The sequence below is a fragment of the Elephantulus edwardii genome, unplaced genomic scaffold, assembly GCF_000299155.1.
Source record: "Elephantulus edwardii isolate Elephantulus edwardi_28Jun2011 unplaced genomic scaffold, EleEdw1.0 scaffold00044, whole genome shotgun sequence".
NCBI classification, from domain to species: domain Eukaryota; kingdom Metazoa; phylum Chordata; class Mammalia; order Macroscelidea; family Macroscelididae; genus Elephantulus; species Elephantulus edwardii.
The window spans coordinates 7,441,972-7,467,494 of record NW_006399794.1 but is presented as its reverse complement, the minus strand read 5'-3'; the positions used below and the strand labels follow the sequence as shown (position 1 = coordinate 7,467,494).

Here is a 25,523-nt window from a genome sequence, read left to right as displayed (position 1 = left end):
GTAGGAATGTGATTATCCTTACTCCTTATAGTTGTGGTAAAATTAGCCTAGTTTTATGAAAATCATGAAATATGCAAACGGGAGATGTGCACGAAAGCACTAAGCTGTGACGTGTGGGAGCCAGGACATGGGCTTTGCTCCTGTTTTTTTTTTAAATTCAGGGAGGGGGGGGGCCTGGTATGTGAACTGAAAAAAGCGTAATCAGTACTTGCCTGATAAATGCTCCAAGAGCACCTTTAAGAAAATATTTTTATTTCAAAGAAAATATTAAACAAGGCTGCATGCCATCCTATGGGAGTAAAAATCTGCCTGAAGAGGCAAGAGCAAAGTTATAGGTGACGAAAGTGGGGTTTTACCAGATTTTCCTTAAAGCTCCCAGTGGAAGATTTATAAAACAGAAGTAACTGCTTTCCTCAAATTCATTTAATGTGTTATTGTGTGTCTGTACCACAATACTAAGTAGATACTTTAATTCCTTTTTACTGTTAGTGGGGACTAAGTCTGGATTCAAACCAAGGTTGACTACACTTCTCTGCACAATGTTATTCATGAAAAAGGCTTACCAGCAAGGCCTAAGCTTTTTACTTCAAAGGGCAAAAGGACACATTTTTCCCTTTATGTCTTTCCATGGCCCATTCTTTCATTTTGGTTTCAGATTGCAAGTCTGGCAACAATCCTCTGTCATTGGTCAGTAACTCCTTGGGTCATATTCCACACTTAAAGATGGAGGTAATTGCTTCAAGATGTGGCTCTTTAAGGAAAGAATAAGTTGAAAGGCAAATTATTTTTATCAGCTGCAGTCAGAAACTGAGCTTGGATAAAGGAAATGAGGGGTTCCTGTGAAATGTATGCTTTCTTTCATCCCTAAGAAAGGAGATTTATTTATCCCTCTGGAAGAAGTTAATGGGAGTGCTGAAGTCAAGAGAGCATTGGTGGTAATTCTGCCTATTTTGGGGTTTTTTTTTCCTTCTCCCTCTTGAAAGCCTCATTTCCCTGTTTCATGGTCCTTCACATTAGGGAAAACAAACCACTCACCTTATATACCCTTCTCCTCCTCCTCTTTTTTCTTTCCTATTTATATAGGCAATCTTGAAACAGTTGTGAACAGAAGTAGAATGCTGCTTGTAGAATTTTCTCCCATTCTCTGCAGACTACTTCCTCCCTACACTGCACCTCTTTTTACAGAACAGTTGTCCCTATGATTCCCAGCAGAATCCTACTCTTTCATTGGATGGAGCAGCGGGTGGACTTGGTCTTGCCAGGATGTTGTTGCTCCAGACAAGTAAGCTAGCTTCACAGTTTGTTCCAATCTTAGCGATAAGGGCTGAGAGCCCAAGAGTGTTTTCTTAGAGAACAAACAGAATAGAAGAAGCCAGCCAAGGAAATAAAGAAAAAAGAAAGGACAGGAAAACGGAAGGATAAAATAGGTTGGTAAGGAGTAGTTTACATTGATGAGTAGGTGGAGAACTAAAAGAGAAAGTTAGGTGGGAGAGTTGGGCATTGGTTCCCAGCACCATGCTGTTTCTATGCCCTACCTGGTGAAGCTGAAGCTGGCTTGCAGATGTATAGATAATTATGTTGAAGAGTGACAAGAAGATAAGACAGACACAGCAGCAGGTGTACATTATTCTTTTAAGAGCTTGACTATGAAGAGGAAAGGTAAAGGTGAGGGAGAGATGTTACTTACACGCACTTACCATGTATTTATCTGGTGATAACAGAGGACTTGATGGATGGCACTGGAAGAGGGAAGCTTCTTCAGAATGTCAGAAATGTGACCGTGTTTATGGCCTGATGAATGGGAGCTCATGACGAAGGAAAGGGTAAATGTCAGAGTAGATAATTGATGTCCCTACCCTAAATCGTTGTTGCTTAATGCAGTGGTTAATGCAATTAACCATTGAGTTAATTCCAACTCATAACAACCATATTGACAAAATGGAACTTTCCTGAAGGGTTTCCTTGTAGGGATCCCTGGTGGTACAGTCAGTAAGAAGTTACTCTGCTAATCCAAGGAAGTGCCTTTCTGGAGGTTCAAATCCACAAACAGGTCCCTGGGAGAAAGATGGACAGTGTCCTCTCGTGCAATCTCTGAAAAGCCCCTGAAAGTCAGCTTTGACTCATTTCTGACTGGATGGTCATGAGTTAGTTTGGTGGTTTGTTTTGTGTTTTGTTTTCCTTTTTAAAGACTATTCTCTCCACTCTTTATTCCCAGGTAAAAGGTAAGCTTTTATTTCAACCCTAGACATATACAAAGTCATCAATTTCTTCTAGTAAAAGAATGAAGGATAGTGAAACTTTGTTCTAATTTCTGGTCAATATCTGGTATAATTGGGATGCTCTTTCTCATTCTTTCTGTTATTGTTATGTTATTAAATGCCATCAAATGGCTTTATAATGAGATGATCCTCATAGTCTGTTCTGTGCTCAAGTCCACTGTTACTGTCAACATGCTGATCTATGTCACTGAAGGTCCACTTCTTTTTAGCTGATGCTCTCTCTATGCCTTCTAAGGATTGGAACCCTCTGACATGTCCAGAGTTACTTTTTTTTAATAGGGTCTCCTAGGCCATCATCTTAGAGGAAGTTACTAGTAGGCTTGAGACCAGTCATATTTTGGTTAGCAGCCAAGTGCTAAAGGTCAGGGGTTCAGATACACCAGCAGCTCTGAAATAGGAAAGATCTGGTCATCTACACTAGTAGAGATTACAGTCTAGAGAAGGTACTCTGAGCGTCAAAATTGACTCAGCAGAACACAATCACCTTAAAAAAGCACTGAGTCTTCTAAGATCTTTCTCAAAGCCAATGCAGAAATGTGGAAGAACCAGGTGAGTAAAATTCATTCTGAGTTAATCAGGCTTGAGGAGGAAATAGGTCCAGAACTCAAGAAATAAAGCTGAAGGAAGGATTTAACCACGAAGGTAATCTGTAGGTGGATTAACTGTTGAGGGATATGATGTGGAAAGTCTAGAGACTAAGAAATGGTCAGAAATAGCAAGTTGGGTGAAACAGGGCAACTGTGGAACCACTGTATCCTTTCAAATTTGTTGTTTATAAATGGAAACTTATTGGGCTAGGAACAGTTCTTTAAGGTAAAAGAGGCCTAACAAAGAGAATGACAATATGCAGTGTTGCAGAGTAGCCTTGAAAAGGGGAGCTCTAGTGGCCCACTCGTTAGTCTCCCTCAGTGAGGAGGTAGTGCAAGGTCCAGGAGTACATAACAATCATCACAGGCGGCCCACTTTGTAGATGGTTGAACTGCTCATCCACGGCTGTGCCTCTTTGGCAGCTCAAATCCACTAGCATTTCCATGGGAGAAAGATGGGCCCTCTACCCATGGGATGTACAACCTCAGAAACCCACTGGAGGGTCAGCGCTGAGTCACTTCCGACTGGGTGGCTGTGTGCTTTTGGTTTTGGAACCTTGGAAAGGAGGTAAGGGCTTGCTTTCTCCATGACAAAAACCTAAGCGATACAAATGACAGGAAATTCTGAGATACTTTGCAATAAGAAGAATATATACATCCAATGAATAATCAGTTTCTATCTTCAGTAAATCTGAAGAGAGGTTATTTGAGGAAAGAGGGGAGGCAAAATAGGGTTTCTAATCTGAGGAGAATAGAAGATATTCAGAACAATCATTGAGAGGAATCAGCAAGGGATGACGATGGGGTGTGCCACGCGTTATTGGTGGATCAGCTGTAATTAAATAGCATAAACTTGTGTTGAAACCAATCAGCATCATTAAGTAACTTTCAGCAGCAATTCTGAGGCCATGGGAAATGAAAATAGAGACAAAAGATTTTGAAGTCTGGCATGTCTGGGCTCTGGTAAAACAAATTCACATTAGATCTGATTATAGGGGCAGGTTAAATGAAGAATTTACTAGTGCAAATATAACCACAATTGAAATGACTAACCTTGAGATACACAGAGGATAAGAAGACAAATATTATTTAAAGGAAGGTGGGAAACTCAGAAAATAGGAAGTTATTAAGTAACTTGCAGCCAGGGAAGAAGAAATTAGAGCTTATTTGAGTGAGTCAGTAAGACAATCGAAAGGTCAGAAGATTGCAGCCCGAGGAGACTGTTAACGGAGTAGATTTTTGAAGCAGGGAACACAGTGAAGACAAGAGAAGATTGTGGCTGTGCTGCCGAGAAGCTGAGATGAAATAGAAGCAAAATGTGTTGGAGTTGAGGTCAATGAGAGCGAAGCTAGAGTGGATGTTGAGGGGATGATTTACGAGCAAGGATGTTCAGACAGCTGTGGAGACGGAATGCGCCCAAAGTAGGTACAAAAACTGTTGATCAAAAGACAGAAATCTTCAAAGGAATTGGTAGAGTATCTCAAGTTCTGAATATGTTGGGAGAGTGTGATCTAACAACTGTTTATAATGTGTTGCGTCAGGAAGGAGGGAAAATATGATAGGTAATGGGGACAAAAGGTGGTCTGCAAGCATTTCGGAAACATGGAGGTAAGTGATCTGTATGTTGTGTCACTGGAAGCAGAGTAGTCTTAAGATGACTGGGCAAGATATATCATAATATGTAAAAGCCATGTTTCTGTTTTTTGGCTGAAAGTAGAAAGAGCGATTGAGGACATACCAAAACCCCAAATCTGCTGCCATTGAGTCAACACCAACCCCTGTCAACTCATAGGACAGAGCAGGACTACTCAGAGTTTTCAAGGCTCAAATCTTTACAGAAATAGATGTGGAGCAGCTGGTGAATTTGAGCCACTGACTTTTGATCATTGTGCTATTGTGTACCGTCAAGTCAGAACCTACCCATAGCTGACCCTCACATAATAGATTGCCTCTCCTCCCACAGAGCAGCTGATGGATTCAAACCCAGTGCCTTTGAGATTGCAGCACATCTTCTTGCCACTAGGCAGCTGATCAAATTCTTTAACTACTACTCTCCCAGTTCTCCTCAATGGTGTAAGGTAGTTAATGTCTATTAAGAAAATCGTTTTAGAGGTTATGGTAGAAAAGGATGCATGAGGACAGTGGAAGCATGTTGTGTCTGGAATTGGAGTTGGCTTGGGATAAGCTAGTTGAAAGCAAATTTTGAATTCAGGGCATAGAACAATAATTATTGATGACAAGGATGAAGGAGAGATGATGGAACAATCTGAAACAAGGAGAGGGTAAGTAAGGTTTTATAATTAGCGGACGATATGTAATTAAGTAGTCTTGAGTTTCTAAATGTAACATTGGTATAACATTAGAATATCTATTTGGAATGTTAGTGTGACCAATTGGAACACTGGCATGACCAATTGGAATGGCTATTAGAACTTCAGTGCACCCGATTAGAATGCTGTCCTCATCCTCTGGAACATTGGTGTGACCAATTGCACGCTGGAAGTTAAAATGGCCTGAGGGATTTTGGACCAAATAATGAGAGTAGAATAGATTTAGAATTGCTTTTAAGAGAGAGAAATTCCAACTTTTTTATTATTATTATTCCTATGAAAGCTGTGTCTCAGAGGCTGGTCAGTAGACTGCGTGAATATCTTCATATACTCACATAGCAGGTATTGTGTCTTTGATTGTCAGGTCCTTAGTCTTTGGCATCTGATATATTTATTGAATAAGTGGATAAAGTCTAGTTGAAAATGTTTTCCTCAGATTTCAGCACTCCTAAGCTGTTGTTAAGTTGTTCTTTCTTGGCTTGTATAATTGCACCTTTCCCCTCTTTTAGTGGGCTGCTGGGAAGGTAAAAATATATATATATATTTTGTTCATCACTAGCAGTGATCAAAACAAAAGTTTTTGATGTAGATTTTATACCAACCATAACTACTGTCAACTATTTCTTGACTATTTTTATTTTTAATTTTTTTAAAACTAGTATTTATTTTTCCAAAACACATCAGATCACTTTTGGAACAGAGAAGGTAGATGAAAGGATAGAGAAGTAGATGGAGAATGAGGTGATGGAGGCAGAGCAAAATGAGGAAAAGTAAGAGAAGGGTATATGTGAGCTGGGAACATGGCAAGTATTTACATCTTAGGGTGTTCCAGACCCAGAGATCTTTTCATTTTGTGGGCCTGTACCCAGGGAAGGTTATGAGGATCTTTTATGGCATTTCAGCCTTGATCACTAGTAGATAATATGTGTTCAGAGAAAGCTTGTCAATCTGAGAAGTTATTCATAGACTCATGAAGAATCTGTTGATGGACTGTTTTTCAGCATGTATTTGGAAAATCTCTTTTGATACTCTTGAACTTCTTCCTGTGTTTGGGAAGCAGTGTGCTACATTAGACAGAAATGAGTTTTAGAGTTAAGGAGATCTTGAATTGGAGATTAACTGCTGCTGCTGATCATGTGTCTTTGGTCAAGAGATTTCCTTCACATCTGTGGACCTATTTTCTCATCTGTAAACATGGGCTAATAATATTACTGACAGATCACTGGGAGACTTTATTCAGAGGATGCATGTAAAAAACCCTAAAGTACCTGGTGCAGAGACACTCAACAAATCTAAGTCCCTCCATTATATTGTACATACTTAACCCGCAAAAATAACTTGTGGTTCAGGCCCTGCAGTGCAGCTACCTCTACCCTTAAGCCATCTCATGACTCTCTGGCTGAGAAAAATCTGTCTTCCTTGGAGCTCCTATTTGCTGAACTGTTTGTCTTCTAGATATTCATCTCCTCAGATTAGTAAATGGACAGAGGATCATGACTCAGAGGTTTGGAGGCCTTTGGCTTGGGATATCATGTATTTTAAAACAAAACTCTTGTCCTGACAAGATAGCATCTGAGGATGGCTCTGAATACTTGAATTCAAAAGCTGTACCTCAGAATGTTGAGTTCTCATGCCTGTGGTGGGATTGGGCTGTTAAAGGTGGTATAAAATGCTCAGACCTTTGCAAGGTATAGGGCCTTGTCTTAGATTGTTCCCATCTGCTCATTTGGGCTGATGCTTTCCTGGCTGCTGTCTATGTGTTCTACTTGCTAAGATTTGTGTAGCCAGTGTGTCAATGTCAGTGCCAGGCTTTGGACTTCAAGGGATATTGCATTGTCTCAAAGGAAAAATAGTTTGTACTTGGATTTTTTGAGGTCCTTCATGTCTGAGCAGGAATGTTGCCTATCACATTGTCCTTTTCACCACATCATTTTTATTACTGGCTTGTCTGTTAGTGGCAGGTATTAACAAGGATCTGAGGCTTCCGATTTGTGATCTCCCACTGCTCTAGTGATGGCAGGACTACTTCACTGCTCTATCCTCCTAATAAAGAACTGTCTTTTTTGTTACACCACACAGCAACTAAATTTTCATTTTGATGCAGTGCAGAAAAGATCTCTCTCATATAATATTATTCCAATATAATCATGGCAAGAGAAGGATGGGCAATCTCCTGTACAATTTACTGCCTCTGAAAATGAGTAAGGAGGATCAGCTATGCGTCATTTCCAACTCAAGGGTACACAACAACAACATAATCATTAGACTTTAGGAAATGCTTCTGATACTCACTTAACATCTATTTTATGTTTTCAGCTCCCTTCTAGGTTCATTTCAGTGCTTTGCTAATATGAAGTAGGTTGAAGAGTTGACTGAGCATTAACTGAGCTTAGGAACTAAATTTAGTTAAAATTTAAAATAAAATTTAGTTATTAAAACTCTATTGATAACATAAGCTTGTTCATTTCTTTGGTTTTTCTTTATTTAGTGAAGAAAGGCTGCTATTCTACCCTAAAAAATTGTACATGGAAAAATTTAGGGTTTTCCAGCATATCAGTTTGATTATTTTAATCTCTGTTTGGAAATGGCTGATAATGTTTTCTAAATGGCGAGTATTTTTGAGAGTGAAGCTCACACTGTCCTTCACAGCACAGTGCGTGGCGATAAGAACAGACTGTGCCATCCCAGAGTGACCCAGTATCTCGATCCACTTCAGGCATGTCTGTGGCTCACAGGCTCTGTATCATGCATTGTACAATTGAGAGATTATGTTACGTGCTTATGGTAGAACTAGGATTTTCCTTGTTCCCATGATGGTTTGGATGCTGACATATGCTTTTGCTTGCAGGAGCTGCTAAGTCGCACAACTCTTGAGACTCAGAAGCTTGACCTGATGACTGAAGTATCTGAGTTGAAGCTCAAACTGGTTGGTATGGAGAAAGAGCAGAGAGAACAGGAGGAGAAACAGAAGAAAGCAGAGGTGGGTGTGATACACCAAATTCCAGTGGTATCTAGAATGTCTTGAGTTTAAAACAGGGGGTAGGCCAGGCTAATGTTGACTTGGGCCATCTGGTCAACCCCAACCCTGACAGCCATTGGATGCCAGAAACGTCTATGCCCTAGAGTATGCAATGATCTTTTAATACCAAGTTGTCAGATTCTGCTGTGGCTGCAAATTCCAGCAATACCCAAACCACCCAGTTTTGGCTTAAAGGCTTTATTCTCCCTCAAGTTGCTGACAAGGGTGGAAAGAGAAGTAATAGTTAGGAGGTTCAGGCAAGACGTAAGGGACATAAGATGTCTTTGGCCAGAGCCAGTGCTGTGATCTGGTAACAAGATGAACTCAGCCTCTTATCAGGCCACTACCACTGTATCTAAGGAGTATGGACACATTTTTTTCCATGTACATTTTCCTAACCCAGATGGAATCCCCAGATTGTGTGTTTCTTTTCACCATGTTGCTCATATAAGAATGAGCGTATGTGTAGGGCCTCTCTTAGAAAATGTTTTCCCATTCTTTGTTGTGTTTCGTTTTTGTTTTTTTGGGTGGGTTGGTGGGGTTTTTTGTTTGTTTGTTTGTTTGTTTTTGGTTTTTTTTTTAGACTCCATTTGGCATTTATTCCATAAGAGTGTGTGAGACGACTTTTGGATAAATGTTTAGAGATGTTTAGACTCAGAGTACTTTTTTTTTTTTTTTTAAATTTGTAAGTGGGTAAACTGTAGTTGTCATAGCTAGCTATCTTTTGTGTGTCTGGGCCTATAAGTCCCTATACTCACGTCAGGCAACATGTGTGGGACCATGATCGGCTTCAGATAGATATCGAAACATATTGGCTCAATTACTGACCTGTTTAATAGTGGTATGACCTTCAACAAGTCAGCTACTTAAATTCCCTGACCTTTAATCCATTTTTCTGTAAAATGGATAACTAGGTGATGAAGACCAAATAAAGTCATACAAGTTAAGCACCTATTACAGTATCTAGAATTTTGTGGAGAATTCTTTTATCTTACCACCAAGTTTGTCATCCTTATTGTTAGTGGGGAGTCAGTTCTAGCTACTGCAGAACCAAACCCAGCCCATCCTTCCTGCGTCATCCACACAATCTTGGCTGTGTGTAAGTCTGCCATTCTATTCAGGTGTATAAAATCTAACGGTGTAATTGATCCTTTCTCATAAATGCAACTTGCCATACTTTTGTGTTTCTTGGGCAAAGGCTGATGGTTGAAATACATCTAACCTGCAGGGAATATTTCTTGCATTATTTTTGAAAATATGTTCATTGATAAGAAATAAATATGATTGCCAAAAAAGCAGAGGACAGTATATTCTAATGATTAAGAATATAGACTTTTGAATCACATTTCTTAGCTTTGATCCAAACAATAGCTTTGCGATTGTAAGCAAGTAATTTAGTTTCCCACACTTCTATTTTCTCTTCTGTGACACGGAATCAATAATACTTCTTGCTTCCTGAGTTGTTGTGAGAAGTGACTAAGATAATGTTCACATCACCCTTAGCTTACTGTGAGCTAGCATTAGTTTTCTTACTGACAGTGTTAAGGATCTCTCATAGCTTAGAGATGAAATATTTGACGCATAACCTCAAAGTTTGTGATTTGTATTCACCAGATAAGGCAATCTGCTCTGATAAAGATTGACAGCCTCTGAAACCCTGTGGAACCTTCTCTATCTCATAGGGTAGCTATGAGTTGGAATGGATTCATCAGCCCTGGTTAGTGGTTAAACCCACAAACTTTGGAAGCCTGTTTGTGTGGAATGGTAGTTAAATGGACTGTACTTTGTAAATATTCAGAAACAATTGTGTTTTCCTTTGGTTTAAAGTTATTTTACCAAACTTTTACGATAGGACTTTGGGGGACAACATTCAATAAACTCTCTGAGAAGGTTTAAAATGGCAGAGACTTAAAAAAAAATCGGTAGAGACGATTCACAGCTATTCAAGGTGGGAAAGAGGGACAGATGGTTATTAGGTCAAACAATTAAAAATCTAATATATCCAGGTCCCGGTGACCCCAGGTATCACTGGAAATCAGTCTTTTTCTCTCCCTTACTTACTGTATCCCATTTTAGCTTTATTCTCAGGAGGCCTTTCTCCAAGTTATGACACAGATGCCCCCAGCTGGGTCTAGATTTATATCCTACCAGCCTGGCTACTCATGTAAGGAATGAGATTCTCTTTCTCAGAGTTCCAGGGAAAGCCTCAGCATTGCACATCATTGGGCCAATTTGGGTCATATGTCTGGTTCTGATTCTACGGACAGGTGATAGGGTTATAGGTGAAAGTGAGGGCCCAGCCTGTCCGTGAAAGTATGCATAGTTAGCAAGCCCCAAGCTGGAGATGCTCAGGCCCTGCCAGGGAGTAGCAGAAGGAAGGACCTATGCCTGGGACAAATCTTGGGCAGCCTGTATAATGTTTATTTTTTCCTTATTGTCATTCTGAAAGATTCTTTTTATTTTTTTACCATTAATGACATTTATTATTTTTATTGTGATTTAAGTGAATGTTTACAAAACAAATTGGTTTTTCTTTCATGTGTACACATTTTGTTATATAACATTAATTGCAACACCCAGAGTGTAACTGCACTCTTCCCACTTCTTCATGTGATTCTTGTTTCCACTAATCTTTCTGTCCAACGCTTTCCTGACTTTCGTGCTTTATCCTTAAATGAATGCTGCCTTTTTGACCTCGTATGGTTGATTATTTTAAGGAATGATTGTGCCACCCTGGTATGACATTTCATTGACCTGTGCTTTGTTAGGGTGGATAAGGATTGGCTTTTAAATCTGAATTTCGATCATGTTGCTTTTCATGAAGCTATTCCTGCATGAATAAGCTGTAGTGGTGCAGTGGTATAGTGTTAAACTGCTAACGAAAAGATTGGTGGTTTGAACTCACCAGCTCCTTTGCAGAAGGTTGGGGCAATCTGCTTCAATAATTACAGCTTTCTTTCGATCCTTACGGGGGCATTTGTACTCTGTTCTGTAGAGTCACTGTGAATGAGAAGTGACTCAAACCAAGAAAGAAACCAAATCCACTGCTGTTGTGTAGCTTAGCAGCCCAACACTAAATCCAGTGTGCCACCAGAGCTCCTTTTTCACATCATGACGATAGGTTATTATGGCAAAAAGTAGCATAGATGCTGAGCCCCTGGCCTCAGTCCTACCAGATAACAGCCCTTCCCAGTTGGTAGTACAAATATTATTATAGTTCCACATGGAAGATTTTTTTTTAGGCTGTTGAAACTTGTGATAATCAGTGAACAGCCACAGGATCCAAAACAATTCTTTATTCTTGTAAGGGAACATGATCTTTATTTGTATGCCCAGACCTGTACCTTTATTTGCCACAATCTTGAGCACCAGAGGCTTAAAATCATGGGGTGCTGCTTAAATTGCCCCATTGTCATGTACATAGAAATGTTTACTTTGAGTGAGGCCTTCAGTTAGCTAAGATCATGGGAGGTGGTAGTTGCATCAGTACAGGGAATGCAGCTTTAGGTCCTACACTGTTGCTGTTTTCGTTTGGGTTTTTTTTTCCCCCCCAATGAACTTAGCCTCAGAGCTGATTGCTTGTGGTTTGGTAAAGTTAGGGCTTTCCCCCCTTCCTTTAAGGTAATCAGAACTGAAATAAACATCCTTGTAGTCCAGGCTTCTTCCTCAAGTTCTACTTGAATTCCAAAGGGGGAAAGATGGGATGCAGTTAATGAGAGTATTGCAGTCTGCTCCTTCTGTCTCTGCTGATTGTCATCATTCCACCCAGGAATCCTGCTGCTTGTAGTAAATTGTGAAATGACTACTGAAGGTTTTGTTATCAGGCCTGGAGACTGTAAGGGGTAGGTTTCTTGCCTAATGGAGAGAATCGTTGATGGCCAGATTGTTGAGGAGTCAGCCAGTCAGTGGCTGCCCATATGAGATGTGGGTAAAAATACTGGGATTTCTCTTATGCTTTCTTAGCAGCTTCTTACAAGATTGAGTCAATTAGATTTACTCCTGAAAAACTAGACTGCACGAGAGTGATTGAGAAGGAAAGTCAGTATCAGGGTTAGATAGAAGGATGAGACATAAAAGAAAGTGATCCAGAGGCCAAGAGAAACTTCTACTGCTCATTAACTCAAAGGAGATGTAAAGTTTCTAAAAGCAAACAAAAACTTGTAGCTGGGTCCCACTATGGGTTAAGAGGGTTCTGCCTGAAGCTCCTGAGAGGCCTGTTACGAGGAAAGCAGGGAGACAGGATGTTCTGGGAAGTAAGGCCAGCCCAACTGATGAAAGATAAAATGAAAAGAACCAGAAAGAATCATTAAGACTTCCTTGACAGAATAAGGGATGGTTTATAGCATAGGCTGTTAGCATTCCCATTCTGTCTTTCGTCTTGGATTTTGGAGGAGAAAGATTCTGCCTTCTGAACTGGGTCAATTAGAACATGGATTTAGAATACAGAGCAAGGGCCAGCAAGATTGTTATATTTTCTCAGAATTGAGAGAGGCTAACTAGGGGTTTCATTGTTCTTATTTTATTTGTTTATTTTTGTTTACTTATTTTTATTAGAATAGAAAGTATATTCACACTTCAAAAGCATATTCACACAACTCAAATCAGAAGCTCAAAAGAGTATACAGCAAAATAATCTTCCTCCATGCTGTCCCCAGCTTTCTAGGAACCAGTATAATTAATTGGTTTTATATTGTTTATTGGTTTTTATTTCCAAAGTTGTCTTACGGATACAGAACAGCAAACCTCATGTGGATAACACACACACACACACACATACATACACACACACTTACACACACACACACACACTTACACACACATTTTTTATTGTTTCTCTAAATTTTGAGCAAATACACAATATCCTGTTACATTTCCCCCCATTTCTTTTAATTAAATAATCCTGGTGTTCATTTTATACATGATACATTAAAAAAAGAAAAAACTTCTTCTTTGTGTCTACATATCTATCTTAGGCAAGGTTCTCTAGAGAAGCAAAACTAGTGAAGGAACTGTGGCTTGTAGCACTGGAGACTGATGAATCCAAGATCTGCAGGCAAGGTAAATCACTGGCTCAAATCCAAAGAACCAAAGAGGTGATGAGCCAGGTACAGGATTGAAAAGGGCACAGAGAAAGCCTGCTCTGCCAGACACCCATTTATATTTGGTGTAGGCCACCCCAACGATGAAACTTTCCCTCAACCAGTTGGCTGCTCATAGAAAATTCTAGTGAGGGAATAGTTACACTACATCACACCTTGTCAAGGCAGTGACCACAGCCAGAGAACCATAGGCAGCCAAGCTTACACACAACCCCAACTATGACAATGCCATTTTCTTATCTGACGATTCCTTAATTTATATAATCATTTCGCTCTTTATACATGCTTCAGGTTTCCCCAACTTTTTTTATTACAAATAAGGCTGCACCGTATGACCTTGTCACATGTGTGGGGTTTTGAAGTAGAATTGATGAGTTAAAGAGTTCATGCACAAAAAATTTGATGGATATTTTCAGATTGCCCTCCATAAAGTAGAGGGGTTACATTCTTCACAATAGTGTACATGAGTGTGAGGAAGATAGCAAACTGAGCCTGAAGGAATAGGAAGAAAAGAGCTAAGTAAACTGTGAACATGTTTGAAAGCTTCTCAACCCTTCCTAGAAGTGCAAAAGGTAATGATTATGGGAGGTGCCAGTAGTTTTACATAGGAATGAACTATGAAACAAAGAACTTTGATGATTATTGTAGCCATAGAAATAATAAACAAAACTGAGATTACAGTATGGCATAGCGATAGTAATCCGTAAACATTATCGGAACTTCATGGAGTGGTACCTGACAATGGAACAGGATCTTTCCTTTGGGACAGAAATTGATCTGTCAAGAAAAGAGGTGAAATAACATTAGAGATAAAGAATTATAAACCGAAGTTGAAATCTTAGACTTGAGGAGAAGCACATAATGGAGGGGGATGGTGAAGGAAAACTGAAGGAGGGGAGCCTAGAATTGCTGGGGTCTAGCACACAGTCATACTGAGATAGGGAGAAAAAGAGATGCATGTCTGACACAGATCTCCACATCACTGACTGAGAGACAAAGAACAGTGGCGGAGTGGAGCAGCGGCAATGTGTCGATCACTCCTAGTAATTTCCTGCGGTTAAACACCAAGTTTTTGTATTTAAAAAACAAAACAAAACACAACAACAAACCAACTCATTTACAGTTTCTATCCAGAGAGTAGGGAGCTCTGGTGGCCTGGTGGTAAGAAACTGTGCCAAAAGCTCAAAGGCATACAGTTCAAATCCATCAGCTTCTCTGTGGGAGAAAGATGGACTGTCACCTGCCTTGAGATTAAATGCCTCTGAAAACAGACTGCAAGGTCAGCTGTGGGTCGGTTCCGACCCCACAGTACACAACATCATCCAAAGTGTAGAGAAAGAAACTGGGGAAATCACCACTCAAAGTCTAAAAGAACTTGTCCCATTACCATCTAGCCAGAACCTACTCATAGCTGACCCCTAGTGTGATTTCCAAGCCTGTGAATCTGTATGTAAATCACACGGGAAGAAATTTCCCGTCTCTTTTTCACAAAATCCCTGGTAGATTTGAACAGCCAGAGAGATGAGACCACTGAGTGGGCAGCACAATTCCCTATGGACAAGAACACGCTAAAGCCAAAGAAAAAAAGAATTTGTGAAGTTAATGTAACAGGTTCCAGGAAAGAATGTGGTCATTGTTATTGGAGAGTTCATGAAGGCAAGAGAGAAAACTAGTAGACAAACAGTGTTTTTAGGTACCATTAAGTCAGAATCAGCCCATAGCTGACCCTCCAGCAAGTTTTTAGAGGCAGTAAATGGCTCATCTTTTTCCCATGGAGCAGCTGGTGGATTTGAATCAAATGTTTTAGATTGGCAGCACAGCTCCTTAACAGTAGACTGCCAGACCTCCCTAGAGGAACACAGTGGACTTTGGCAAATCATAACTTTCAAAGTTTAGAAATAACATGGGTAATATTCTCTGAAAGATGAGACAGTTTGGGAAGATTGAAATGCTTAAAAGCAATATATTCTGACTGTGTAATCACACAAATGATAGAAGACTAGAAGGGGAGAGCTTAAAGGTACCTTGAAAGAAACTAATTTTCAAAAGGGATTCAAAGATAAAAGGGTCATATACTAAGGACAAATAAAGTGCACCTGAATAAATAGTTTCAGAAATGACAAACCCCAAACTAAAGGATAATGCTAAAGACAATTGAAAGATTTCTTTAACTTAATGTTCTCAGTAAGAAGATCAAAGGAAACATGGACTGTTTTACCGATGCCTCTGACAGATACAAAGAACTTAAAATAAAAATCCCAGGACTGCTTGCTGTATAAGTGAGTTTTAGAGAACCAGAAAAACCAAGTCATTTTCTAGAAAATGGAAAATGAACTGTTTTCTTCTTGAGTTTCAAAATTAAGATGAAATTCAAGGATTCTAGAGCATTTAGTCTATTTTGAGTGTGTGATTACCTCTGATAGTTTGTGAAAAGCTACTTGGATGACAGAGTAAAAATCCACTGAGTGTTACCGCATCAGATTCATTTTATTAGTTTGGCTGATAACATGTCATGTAGTCAAAGATTTGGTAAGTGAGATGATGAAAAAAAAATTTAAATAAAATTTTTATTATATACTGATTTATTTAACAGCTCGCATACATTGTTTTTCCACACCATTTCCTTTACTCACTCTTTCCTCTGCCTATCAAATTGGATGCAAAAATTTGTTTGAGTCAATCTTGTGGATAAGATGGAAGAGTATGGAATGAATGTTAAAATAGCTGTATTGTACCTGAATGATAATCAAGCAGCTGACTGACCCTTAAAGATTTCTTTAGGTAATCTAATTTGTCCATCACTCTTCTGCTAGTTTACATTACTAGTTCATAATTTAGATGTGGATATAGAAAATCTTGAAGGTGTAGCCATAGGAATTTAAAGAAAAACCTGGACAAATGAGAGTGAGTCAGTGAGTGAGAGAGAGACAGGCAGACAAGTTGACATATAATCCAATATTGCTGAAGGTATACAATGGAGCACTTTTAGTGGGAGTCAAATAGCTTGAGAGAAGAGTCGAGCTGGTGGTTTTGACTGAAAGGAAGTCCCTAAGGAAGAATGATGACGATGAGCCCAATAATGTGGACACAGAATCCTGTCTCCCCAGGAGATATGGGGAGGAGATGAGATGATGGATAGAAGAATAGCAGATTCAGTCTCTCATTTGGCAAGTTTAAAAATTAAGAGAACAAGAGTGGAGAGTAGTGAAAAGTCTTGACAGTAGGGGAGGTGAGGAGGGCCACTGTCCATCCCTGTAGGTTACTGTGGGCGTCTGAAGATTGACATGTGTATTGACTAGTAAGGGAAATACTATGGAGTTGCTAGTTAAAAGGATTCAGAATTTAATAGATAGAAATTCCAGAGTCTGTAGTTCTTTTTTAAAGTTGTCATGCATGGCTAAAATATTCTAGAAGTCCCAGAGGAGTCAGGTATGGAGTGGGAAGTGATGAAGTGAGGTGAGGCTTAAAGTGTGCAGGAGAGTTTGGGATTTGGGACATGCTAACATGTGTGTGTCATGCATGTCACCTGTGCATGAGGTGTTGGCATGCTTGAGCATTTGGGTGGGAGAGTTGACCTGTCTAGCATGGACACATGTGCAAAGAGTATGTGTCTATATATGTGTTCCTGCTGTGTCCCCATCTCTGCTGTTGCTTCTGCTTCATGATGGGTTTTAGGCTTTGTGTCTCAGGTGTTGACATGAAAGGATGGCCCTCCAGGACAGTGCAAAGGAGCTACTTGCTGTTGTGGTTTTGTTCAAGCCTCACGGCCATCTTCCACCAGCCCATGGATGAGGCAGGCATCAGGAAACATTCTTTGCCTTTGGATTCCTGTGCTGGGAGCGGACAGCCATAGACAGTGACCACTGGGTGCTTCTACTGGTCACGCTTTGTGTGCTCCTTCCTTTTCTGTGCTGTTCTCTCAAAGAGCTCCGTGCCTGAGAGCTGACTGACACTGCGTGCTTTTTTCTCCTCTCTCTTCCTTCCTACAGTCGGTTCTGAATGTGATCAGTGAGCTGCAGGAGCAGATGTGTAGGCTGCAGCTGGACATCCACAGGCAGATGCAAGAGCGCCAGTTACTCAATAGGGACCCCCCTGAGGAGGTGGTGGCTGGCGACGGTGCGGCTGAGCCCCAGCCCTGCAGCCAGGACTGTGTCCGTTGGGAGGGGTCACCTGTAGGAACCACACTTAAGTATATCAGAGCATGCATGTGTGGGGTATTTCTCTGGTGGAGGGGCTGGGGAGCTTAGCATGTTCTGTTTTTGCTTCTGGGACTAGCTTTGGACTCACTCATCTTGGGAAGTGAGTAAGTTTTGTGGCCCTCACTGAGCCGCCTAAGCAGGTGATGCAGACTCTCAGGTGGTGGAGGTGGTGGCACTCATCTTTAGGGCCAGGATCAAGGTGTGTCAGACACCCTGAGTGCGAAATACACTTCATTACAAAGGAAGCTTCAGCTTTCTCTTCCTCAGGTATATGATTCGGATATCAGCTCCTTCTTCAAGACTGGGAGATTAAGCAAAGCTTCACATGATTCTTTTTTCTTGGATCCTTGGCACTAGGAATCATGAAAGAATGCAAGAATCCTTTCAGGTTTATTTTTTTAAAAGAGGTTTACCCCGATGAGAAACTGCAACCCAGTTTTCTATTTGCTGTGATCAATTACATCATCCCTGGAATTTCCAGGGAAAATTCTCCCATATAATCCTATTAGAGTGGCTTTCATGAACTCTAGCCCACATGGGGTATCTCTGTGGAATTTTAGACTTAGACCCTCACATTTGTATGACTTGGTCCTCTGTGGCCTTGGTGTGGTCGCAAATCTAATATAAGCCTGCACTTCCAAGTTATACTGTTGAAGGGAGCTTGGGAGCCCCAAAGCAGTTAGAGAATTACTTGAGTTTATTCAGCATACAGTACATACATGTTATAAGTCAAGCACTGCAGCATAATCAGAGGTTAGTAAAAGAACTTTGAACTAGTATAAGTCCTCATGGAGTTACAGTCTGGGGAAGAACTAATCCCTGAACAATCATACATGTAAATATTAATTGCACAGCTTACAGGAGACACAGAGGAGGTCACCAAAGAGTGCAGCAGAGGCACCTGAGGCAGTGTGGTGGGCAGGGTAGCTTTGTTCAGGGAAATCTGATGGATGGGGTGGGTGACACTAGCATAGTGATGATTCCAAACAGAAAGAATGGCATATACAGAGGACCAGATTGAAAAGAGAAACTAATGTATCCAGTGTGATTGGATTATAAATGGAAAGAAAGAGAGATGTGTGAGTCAGACAGATATTATTTAAAGGACATTGTTTTTTAACAATGATTAAAGTGTTTAGAAATGGACAGTGGTGATGGTTTGTTGTGAAACTGTGAGCTGACTTTAGAACTCCTGGCAGTCCCTGTGACAGAGTAGAACTGCCTCCACAGGGCTTGCTAGGTTGTAATCTTTATAGGAGCAGATCACCAGGTCTTTTCTTCTATTGATTGCTAGGTGGACTAAATCCCAACCTTTTCATTAGCTTAACTATTGTGCCTCCCCTAAGGCTTCTTTCCGTTTATAATTAATTACACTGGATTGTATATATTTTAAAAAGTTGAAATGGAAATATTTTGTTGCATATTGTATTTCTATCATGACTTCCTTAAACAAGGAAAGTGTGGTAAAGAGAAGCCTTGGTCAGACTGGGCTGTTTTTCATGCATTATTGTTTGGATCTTGGGAAGCAAAGACATGCTATAAACAGATCTGTGTTGTAATTCTGTTCCTCCCCTGGATACTGTGGGTTGAGTGAATAGAAAAGGGGCCAGAAAATAGAGGAGCAAACCAATGAAGAGGCAGTCCAGGCTACTAAGAGCAGACTAATGGTGGTGGAGTACCATGATTTCTGATATTCTTGTAAGTAACATCAACAATGCTTGGACTGGCTTATGTACATAAGGAAGAAGAAGAAGGAGATGCTAAGATTATATCCTAGGTCTTCTGTCAGGAGTCTTTTAGATAAATGGATATATGCTATTTATTGAGACAGGGATGACTATAGGAAGGGGGTAACAATTACTTTTTGGACATGACAATCGAGATGGTTGTGCAACTTGCATATAAAAACATTAAGTAAGTTTGTTGTAGGAGTTTAGACTCGAGCAAGTATATGGAAATAATTGCCTTTATGTGAATTTGTTATAAGAACTAATCAGCAGTACCAGTTGTTAAGGACAGTCTTGGTCTTGGGGAATTTAAAATAGGAACTAGGGTCAAGTGATAGGAGCTTGAATTCCTGTTCCACCACTTATTAGCTACATAATGCTTAAATATCTCTGCCTTGCTCAGCAGTTATTATTCATTGACTTCCTGTTATCTAAAGAGTGATAACAGAACTCCTTATTTTCTTATCTGAATGCCTTCACAATAGAGCTCCCACCTCATCTCTCATCACTTATCTACACTCATCCTCTGTGCTAGGCCAATAGATTATTGACTTTTTTGCCCTCTCTCTTCCTCTCTTTCTTCTGTCTCTCTGGATGTCTTCTTTCTTCAAATTAGTTTTCTCAACTGAGTACCCATTTCTGACCTCTACACTTGACAGCTTTTACTCTGATAAAGTTTCATTTCTCTCATTTGAATGTCACTTCCTCTGTGAAGCCTTCTGGGAGCATGATTTCTTCCAGGATCACCATCTCCTCTGATTTCCCTCATCCTTAGAACGGCCAGCATTTTGCTATTTTGTCTAAGTCACATGGTTTAGCCGTCTTTTGTCTACTTCTTCTCATAACCTACTGGCCTCACCCCTTATCTCTCTGTTTATAACATGCCCACACTCTGCAGTCAGTTTGACGCTCAGAGAAAAGTAACAGGCAAGAGGGTGCTAAATACAAGAGAATGTATCTCTCTCTATGATGAGCAGAGTTCTAAGAGGTTTCATTTTCAAATGGCCACACAGCTCTTCCTGAAACAAGAACCATGTTTGTGGATTAAAATCACTGTGGAAATTGAAGCTGTTGCTCTGCCCTTGGCATCCTCTGTGCATGAGCTTACCTAGGTTTGTAGACCGAGGGCACTTCCTACTTTTTAACCATTTATCTTTGTCTTCCTTTCTTGTCCATGTAGGAGTTACTGCAAGAACTCAGGCACCTCAAAATCAAAGTGGAAGAGTTGGAAACTGAGCGGAATCAGTATGAATGGAAGTTGAAGGCCACTAAGGTAAGAGACAGTGTTGATACTTATGGCAGAGGTATTGGCATGCTTAGGGAGGATTTGCATTTGGATAAGAGTGTTTTAGTTGCTCAAGTTCAGAAGTGCAAAATTTGTCCTGATAGGAGATCGTGAATGGGTGGTGGAGTCATCTTCTCTTGTTCTGTGCCGCCGTGCCCAGCTGAAGTGGAAGCCTAGAGACTGCTGAGTGAGATCCGGTGAAGGAGCAGATAAATAGTGACTAAGTGACATACTTAAAGGCAGTGAGCACTCACATCATATAGGGAACATCCTTTCAACTCAGCAGTCTCTCTAATTGTCATTTATCTTTGCAAAATAAGCTTGCCAAATTTTTAGCAATGAATGTATTCCTGTAAGTAACATATACTGTGGATATTTTCAACTAAATAATATTTTTATTAGAAATTGTAAAGTTTTCTGTCTGAGAGAACATGAAGAATAGATCTTTTTGTGCAGTAAATTCTTTTTCTTTGCTTCTTTTCTCTAATAATTAAAATACAGAGAGTAAAATTAATGGATTAATTCAGCCCACAAATTGATTTAATTTTTGCCCTGCATATGTGTTTTAAGATATTGAATTATCATTTAAACACTGGTAAATGTATTAAAATATAGATTTGTGTGTGTGTTTGTGTGTATGTCTTCGTTTGGAGCAAAAAAAGAAAACTCTAATAATTTTGGAGAATTGTTCATACCTACTAGAGTCTTGTCAGACACTATTTTCCTTTTAAAATAGTTGTTTTCACTGACGGTTTATAGAGCAGTTTGTTCCCATTTAAAAGTTCAACCCAAGTTGTTCAGTGATTTTCATAGCATTCTTCACAAAGTGTTCTTATATTTTGGTTGTTTCGTTTCCGTTAATCTAGTTTCCCTACTCCCTTACATCCTGATCTTTTTTTTGAAAGTAGCTGTTGGCCTTTTGGTCTCATATCGTGTGTTTTTGTAAAGGAGCACAGTGCTTGTAGATGATACTCAGTATTTTTTAGTTATTTTATTAATTAGCTATATGATGACTTTAGGGAATTGTTTTGGTTTAAGGTTTGAAGAGTATCTCAGGATAATAGCCTCAGAGAAACTTTTTTAATTTTCACTTCTTATCAGTATTTTATCTTATCAGGATATTATAGCTAATGTTAGGTGGATCTTGGCAGAAAGCAAAGAATACCAGAAGAATGTCTATCTGTGCTTCATCGACTATGCAAAGGCTTTTGACTCTGTGGATCACAACAAGCTATGGCTAATTTGAGAAGAATGGGAATCCCAGAATATTTGATTGTGCTCATGTGAAACCTATACTTGGACCAAGAGGCAGTCGTCAGAACAGGGCAAGGAGACACTACATGGTTCAAAATCAAGGAAGGGGTCCGTCAGGGATGTATTTTGTCTCCATACTTTTTCACTCTGTATGCAGAACAGATCATCCGAGACGCTGGGCTTTACGAGGAGGAATATGGCATCAAGATTGATGGAAAAGTCATCAACAACCTGCATTATGCGGATTACACAACCCTGCTTGCTGAAACTGAGGAGGACCTGAGGGGCTTGCTACAGAAGGTCAAGGACTGCAGCCTTCAATCTGGATTGAAGCTCAACGTCAAGAAAACAAAGATCCTCACCACTAGGCCAATTGGCAGCATCAATATGGATGGTGAAGAGATTGAGATAGTTAACAGTTTTAGTTTACTTGGCTCCACAGTCAACACTCTTGGTAACAGCAGCCAGGAAAACAAGAGACAAATTGCACTGGAAAGTCAGCTGTGAGGAACCTGTCAGGAGTATGGAAGAGCAACGACATCAGGCTGGAGACTAAGGTGCACCTGATCCAGGCTATAGTCTTCACAATTGCGTGCTATGCATCGGAGAGTTGGACAGTGAATAGGGATAGAAAGATAATTGGTGTGTGTGAGCTGTGGTGCTGCAGAAGAGTGTTGAATATACCATGAACTGCTAGGAAAACAAAAAGGTCCTGGGGAGGGTGAAACCGGAATGCTCCTTGGAGTCAAGGATTCTGAAGCTTCGTCTGACATACTTTGAACATGTTGCAAGGAGAGACTGGTCCTTGGAAAGGGACATCATGTTTGGGAGAGTGGAGGGACGGCGCAGGAGAGGAAGACCCTCGTTGAGATGGATTGATTCTGTGATTGGGGTGATGGGAATGAGTGTGTTTGAGACGGTGAGGTTGGCACAGGATAGAATGGCATTTAGGCCTCTTGTAAATAGGGTCTCTATGAGTCGCAAGACTTGATGGCACATAACAACAACAACATCAGTATTTCTAAAATCCCTTGTGACTCATAACTTTTAAGCTATTTATATATATTTTTACCTTGGATTTTCTTTTTCTTGTAACTTAATGTTTAATGAGGAGGAAAACAATGCATACCTGTTATATACCATTTTCTTCAAACCATACAAAAATAAAAATAAAAATCACTTATATACCACTGAGAGCTACCATTGTTAATATATTTTGCCTGGATATTATACTTTTTATTTCTGGATTTCTCTTTTTCTCTGAATTTCTGCTGTTGATAATACACCTATAATTTTGTAGCATGTTTATTTTTCTTTTACATTTATATAGTGATTTTTTTACATTAATAGAAAAACTATGTGACCATGATGTTAATCTGTTGAATACTCTGCTTTTAAATGTAAATAGGATTCTTAACCATCCCTTCTAGGTGAATACTGAGGTTAATCTGTCTCACCTCATTGATTGTCAGTATTATAGTGGATGTTTTAGTGACAATTTTTATACTTGGAGATGGTTTGGTTGTGTTTTTCTCTCTTGTTGTTTTTAAGTGCCATCAAGTCACTTGCAACTCATAGCAATCCTTTATACAACAGCTCTGAACCCTGCTCTATCCTGAGCCAACTGCATTGTCTCTGACACATCCTTCCCCCATTAGTCAATCCATCTCATCTAGAGTCTTCCTCTCTTGTATTGTCCCTCCACCCTCCCAAGCATGATATTCCTCTCCAAGGACTGGTCCCTCCTGGCAACATGCCCAGAATATGTTAGATGTTGCTTCAGAATCCTTGCCTCCATGGAGCAGCCTGATTTCACCTTCTCCAGGACAAACCTGTTTGTTCTCCTCTCAGTCCATGATATATTCAAGACTCTTCTCCAGCACCACAGTTCAAAGGCATCAATTCCCCTTCTGTCATCCCTAGTCACTGTCCAGTTTTCTGATAGATAGCAAGTAATTGTGAAGATCAGGTGCACCTTAGTCTCCAGACTGACACTGTTGTTCTTTAGCGCTCTTGCATTAGGTTATTTCTTTAGAATTGATTCCCAGAAGTAGAAGTAATTGATCAAAACTTATGACTGTTTTTAATTCCTCTGAGTCATGTTATACTATTTTCTGGAGAATTTTGTTTCTGCATAGTGAATATGAGGCATCTGACAGCATAATGTGTGTTTGACTACTAATCCACTAGGTGCTCTACAGGAGAAAGATTGTCCATCTCCTCCCATAAAGATGTAAAGACTCAGAAGCCCTAGGAATTGTCTTGATGGCAGTGGGTTTGTGTTTGGATTCCACTGAGTGTACTTGCATTATCTTTGAGCCATTACCAGCAGCATTTTTCAGGGGGAAAACATGCTTAACTTATAGCTGGGGAAAGACATTATCAATATATTTTAATTTCCATTTTTCTGACTATTGACAAATGTGAACCTTTATCCCTTTATTTCTCCTTCTGAATTGTGTGTTCATCTTTATTTTTTGCTTAGTTTTCTGTTTAGTTCTTAGTCATCTGTTTTGTTTATTAAATATTAAGATCACAGACTTTTGTATTTCTTATAAATACCTTTCTTATTTATTTATCTTTGTGCTTTTATATGATTAAATCTACCTGTATGCTTTCCAACTGAGTTTGTATAAACCTTGACTTGAATTTTCTTTTAGCTTTGTTTTTCTTCATATTACTTAGTTCTGTAGTCTAGCTGAAAATTTGTTCTAGTATATAAGGTATAAATATTTCGTCCATACAAAAAATTGGTTAATTATCCTTCTTTAGAGTTGGTTAATTATCTTTGTATAATTTAATTGAATCTTTTTTTTTCTTTCTCATAAGTGATGTATAGCTTTATATAATAGTGTAAGTACTTCGCAAACATTAACTCATCTGGTCCTCATAATGGTACGAGAGACAGGTCCATTACATTCTGTTTTACAGAAAACAAAACTGAGGCAGGAAAGTTTAAAGAGTGTCTCCAAGATTTTAAGCTATTTTTAACATCCCTAGCTCATCCAGATCTATTCATTTACTGGTCTGTTTGTATCTGACTATGTATGTACTTGCCTCAAAGTCAGTCATCCTAATACTGTCTCAAATAGCTTAGACTCTGTGCTCATGATACTCCACTCAGGCAAGTTCTATCTCGGTAAAACCTTTGAAGGTGTACACAGTACCCTCTGTTTAAAACAGTCACTTTCCCCCCCTTTTAAAATTACCTGTGCTCATGTAGACCTTTGAAATGCCAAGGGGTGTTTAATAACTACCAGGTGTTAAGCACCTCCCACACACAAAAAAGTTCCAAACAAGCCCTTTACTCACTTTTTTTTTTTATTATTTGATCCATAAAACAACTTAGTGAGGTATATCTTACTATCTTTTCATATCCATTTTCTGAGTAAAGAAACTGGCTCAGAGATTCAGATCCTGAGCTTAAGTTGTTCCACAAATGCATGCTTCCCCTCCCTCCTTCATCATTCTGATTCCTTCCAGTAAAAACCCACATTGCTTTTTTTTTAAAACTCTTACATTTTCTGCTAAAGGCGTCTAAGGCCCTAAAGATGATTCATATTCCAGTTCAGCAACACTGGGGTGTGGTTCAGGTTTTATGAGGGTCAGTATTTGCAGAGAGTTGAAACACCATCTCTGCATGTTGGGTCTTGGTTCCCTCTCTCTGCACCTGTAGTGATTTGAGTTCTTCTGTATTGCCTGCATGAAATAGAAAGATAAAAGATGAGTGAATATTGTTATCAG

At 39.6% G+C, this 25,523-nt stretch overlaps 1 protein-coding gene across 1 annotated transcript in view; it reads left to right on the top strand.

Annotated features, from left to right (window-relative positions):
• PPFIBP2 (PTPRF interacting protein, binding protein 2 (liprin beta 2)) overlaps positions 1 to 25,523 on the top strand; it is a 158,078-nt gene that overhangs the window by 101,871 nt on the left and 30,684 nt on the right. Inside the window, exons 5-6 of the mRNA XM_006885444.1 lie at positions 8,045 to 8,176; positions 20,421 to 20,513. Coding sequence (XP_006885506.1) covers positions 8,045 to 8,176; positions 20,421 to 20,513 — 225 coding nt within the window. The remainder of the gene's footprint in view (positions 1 to 8,044; positions 8,177 to 20,420; positions 20,514 to 25,523) is intronic.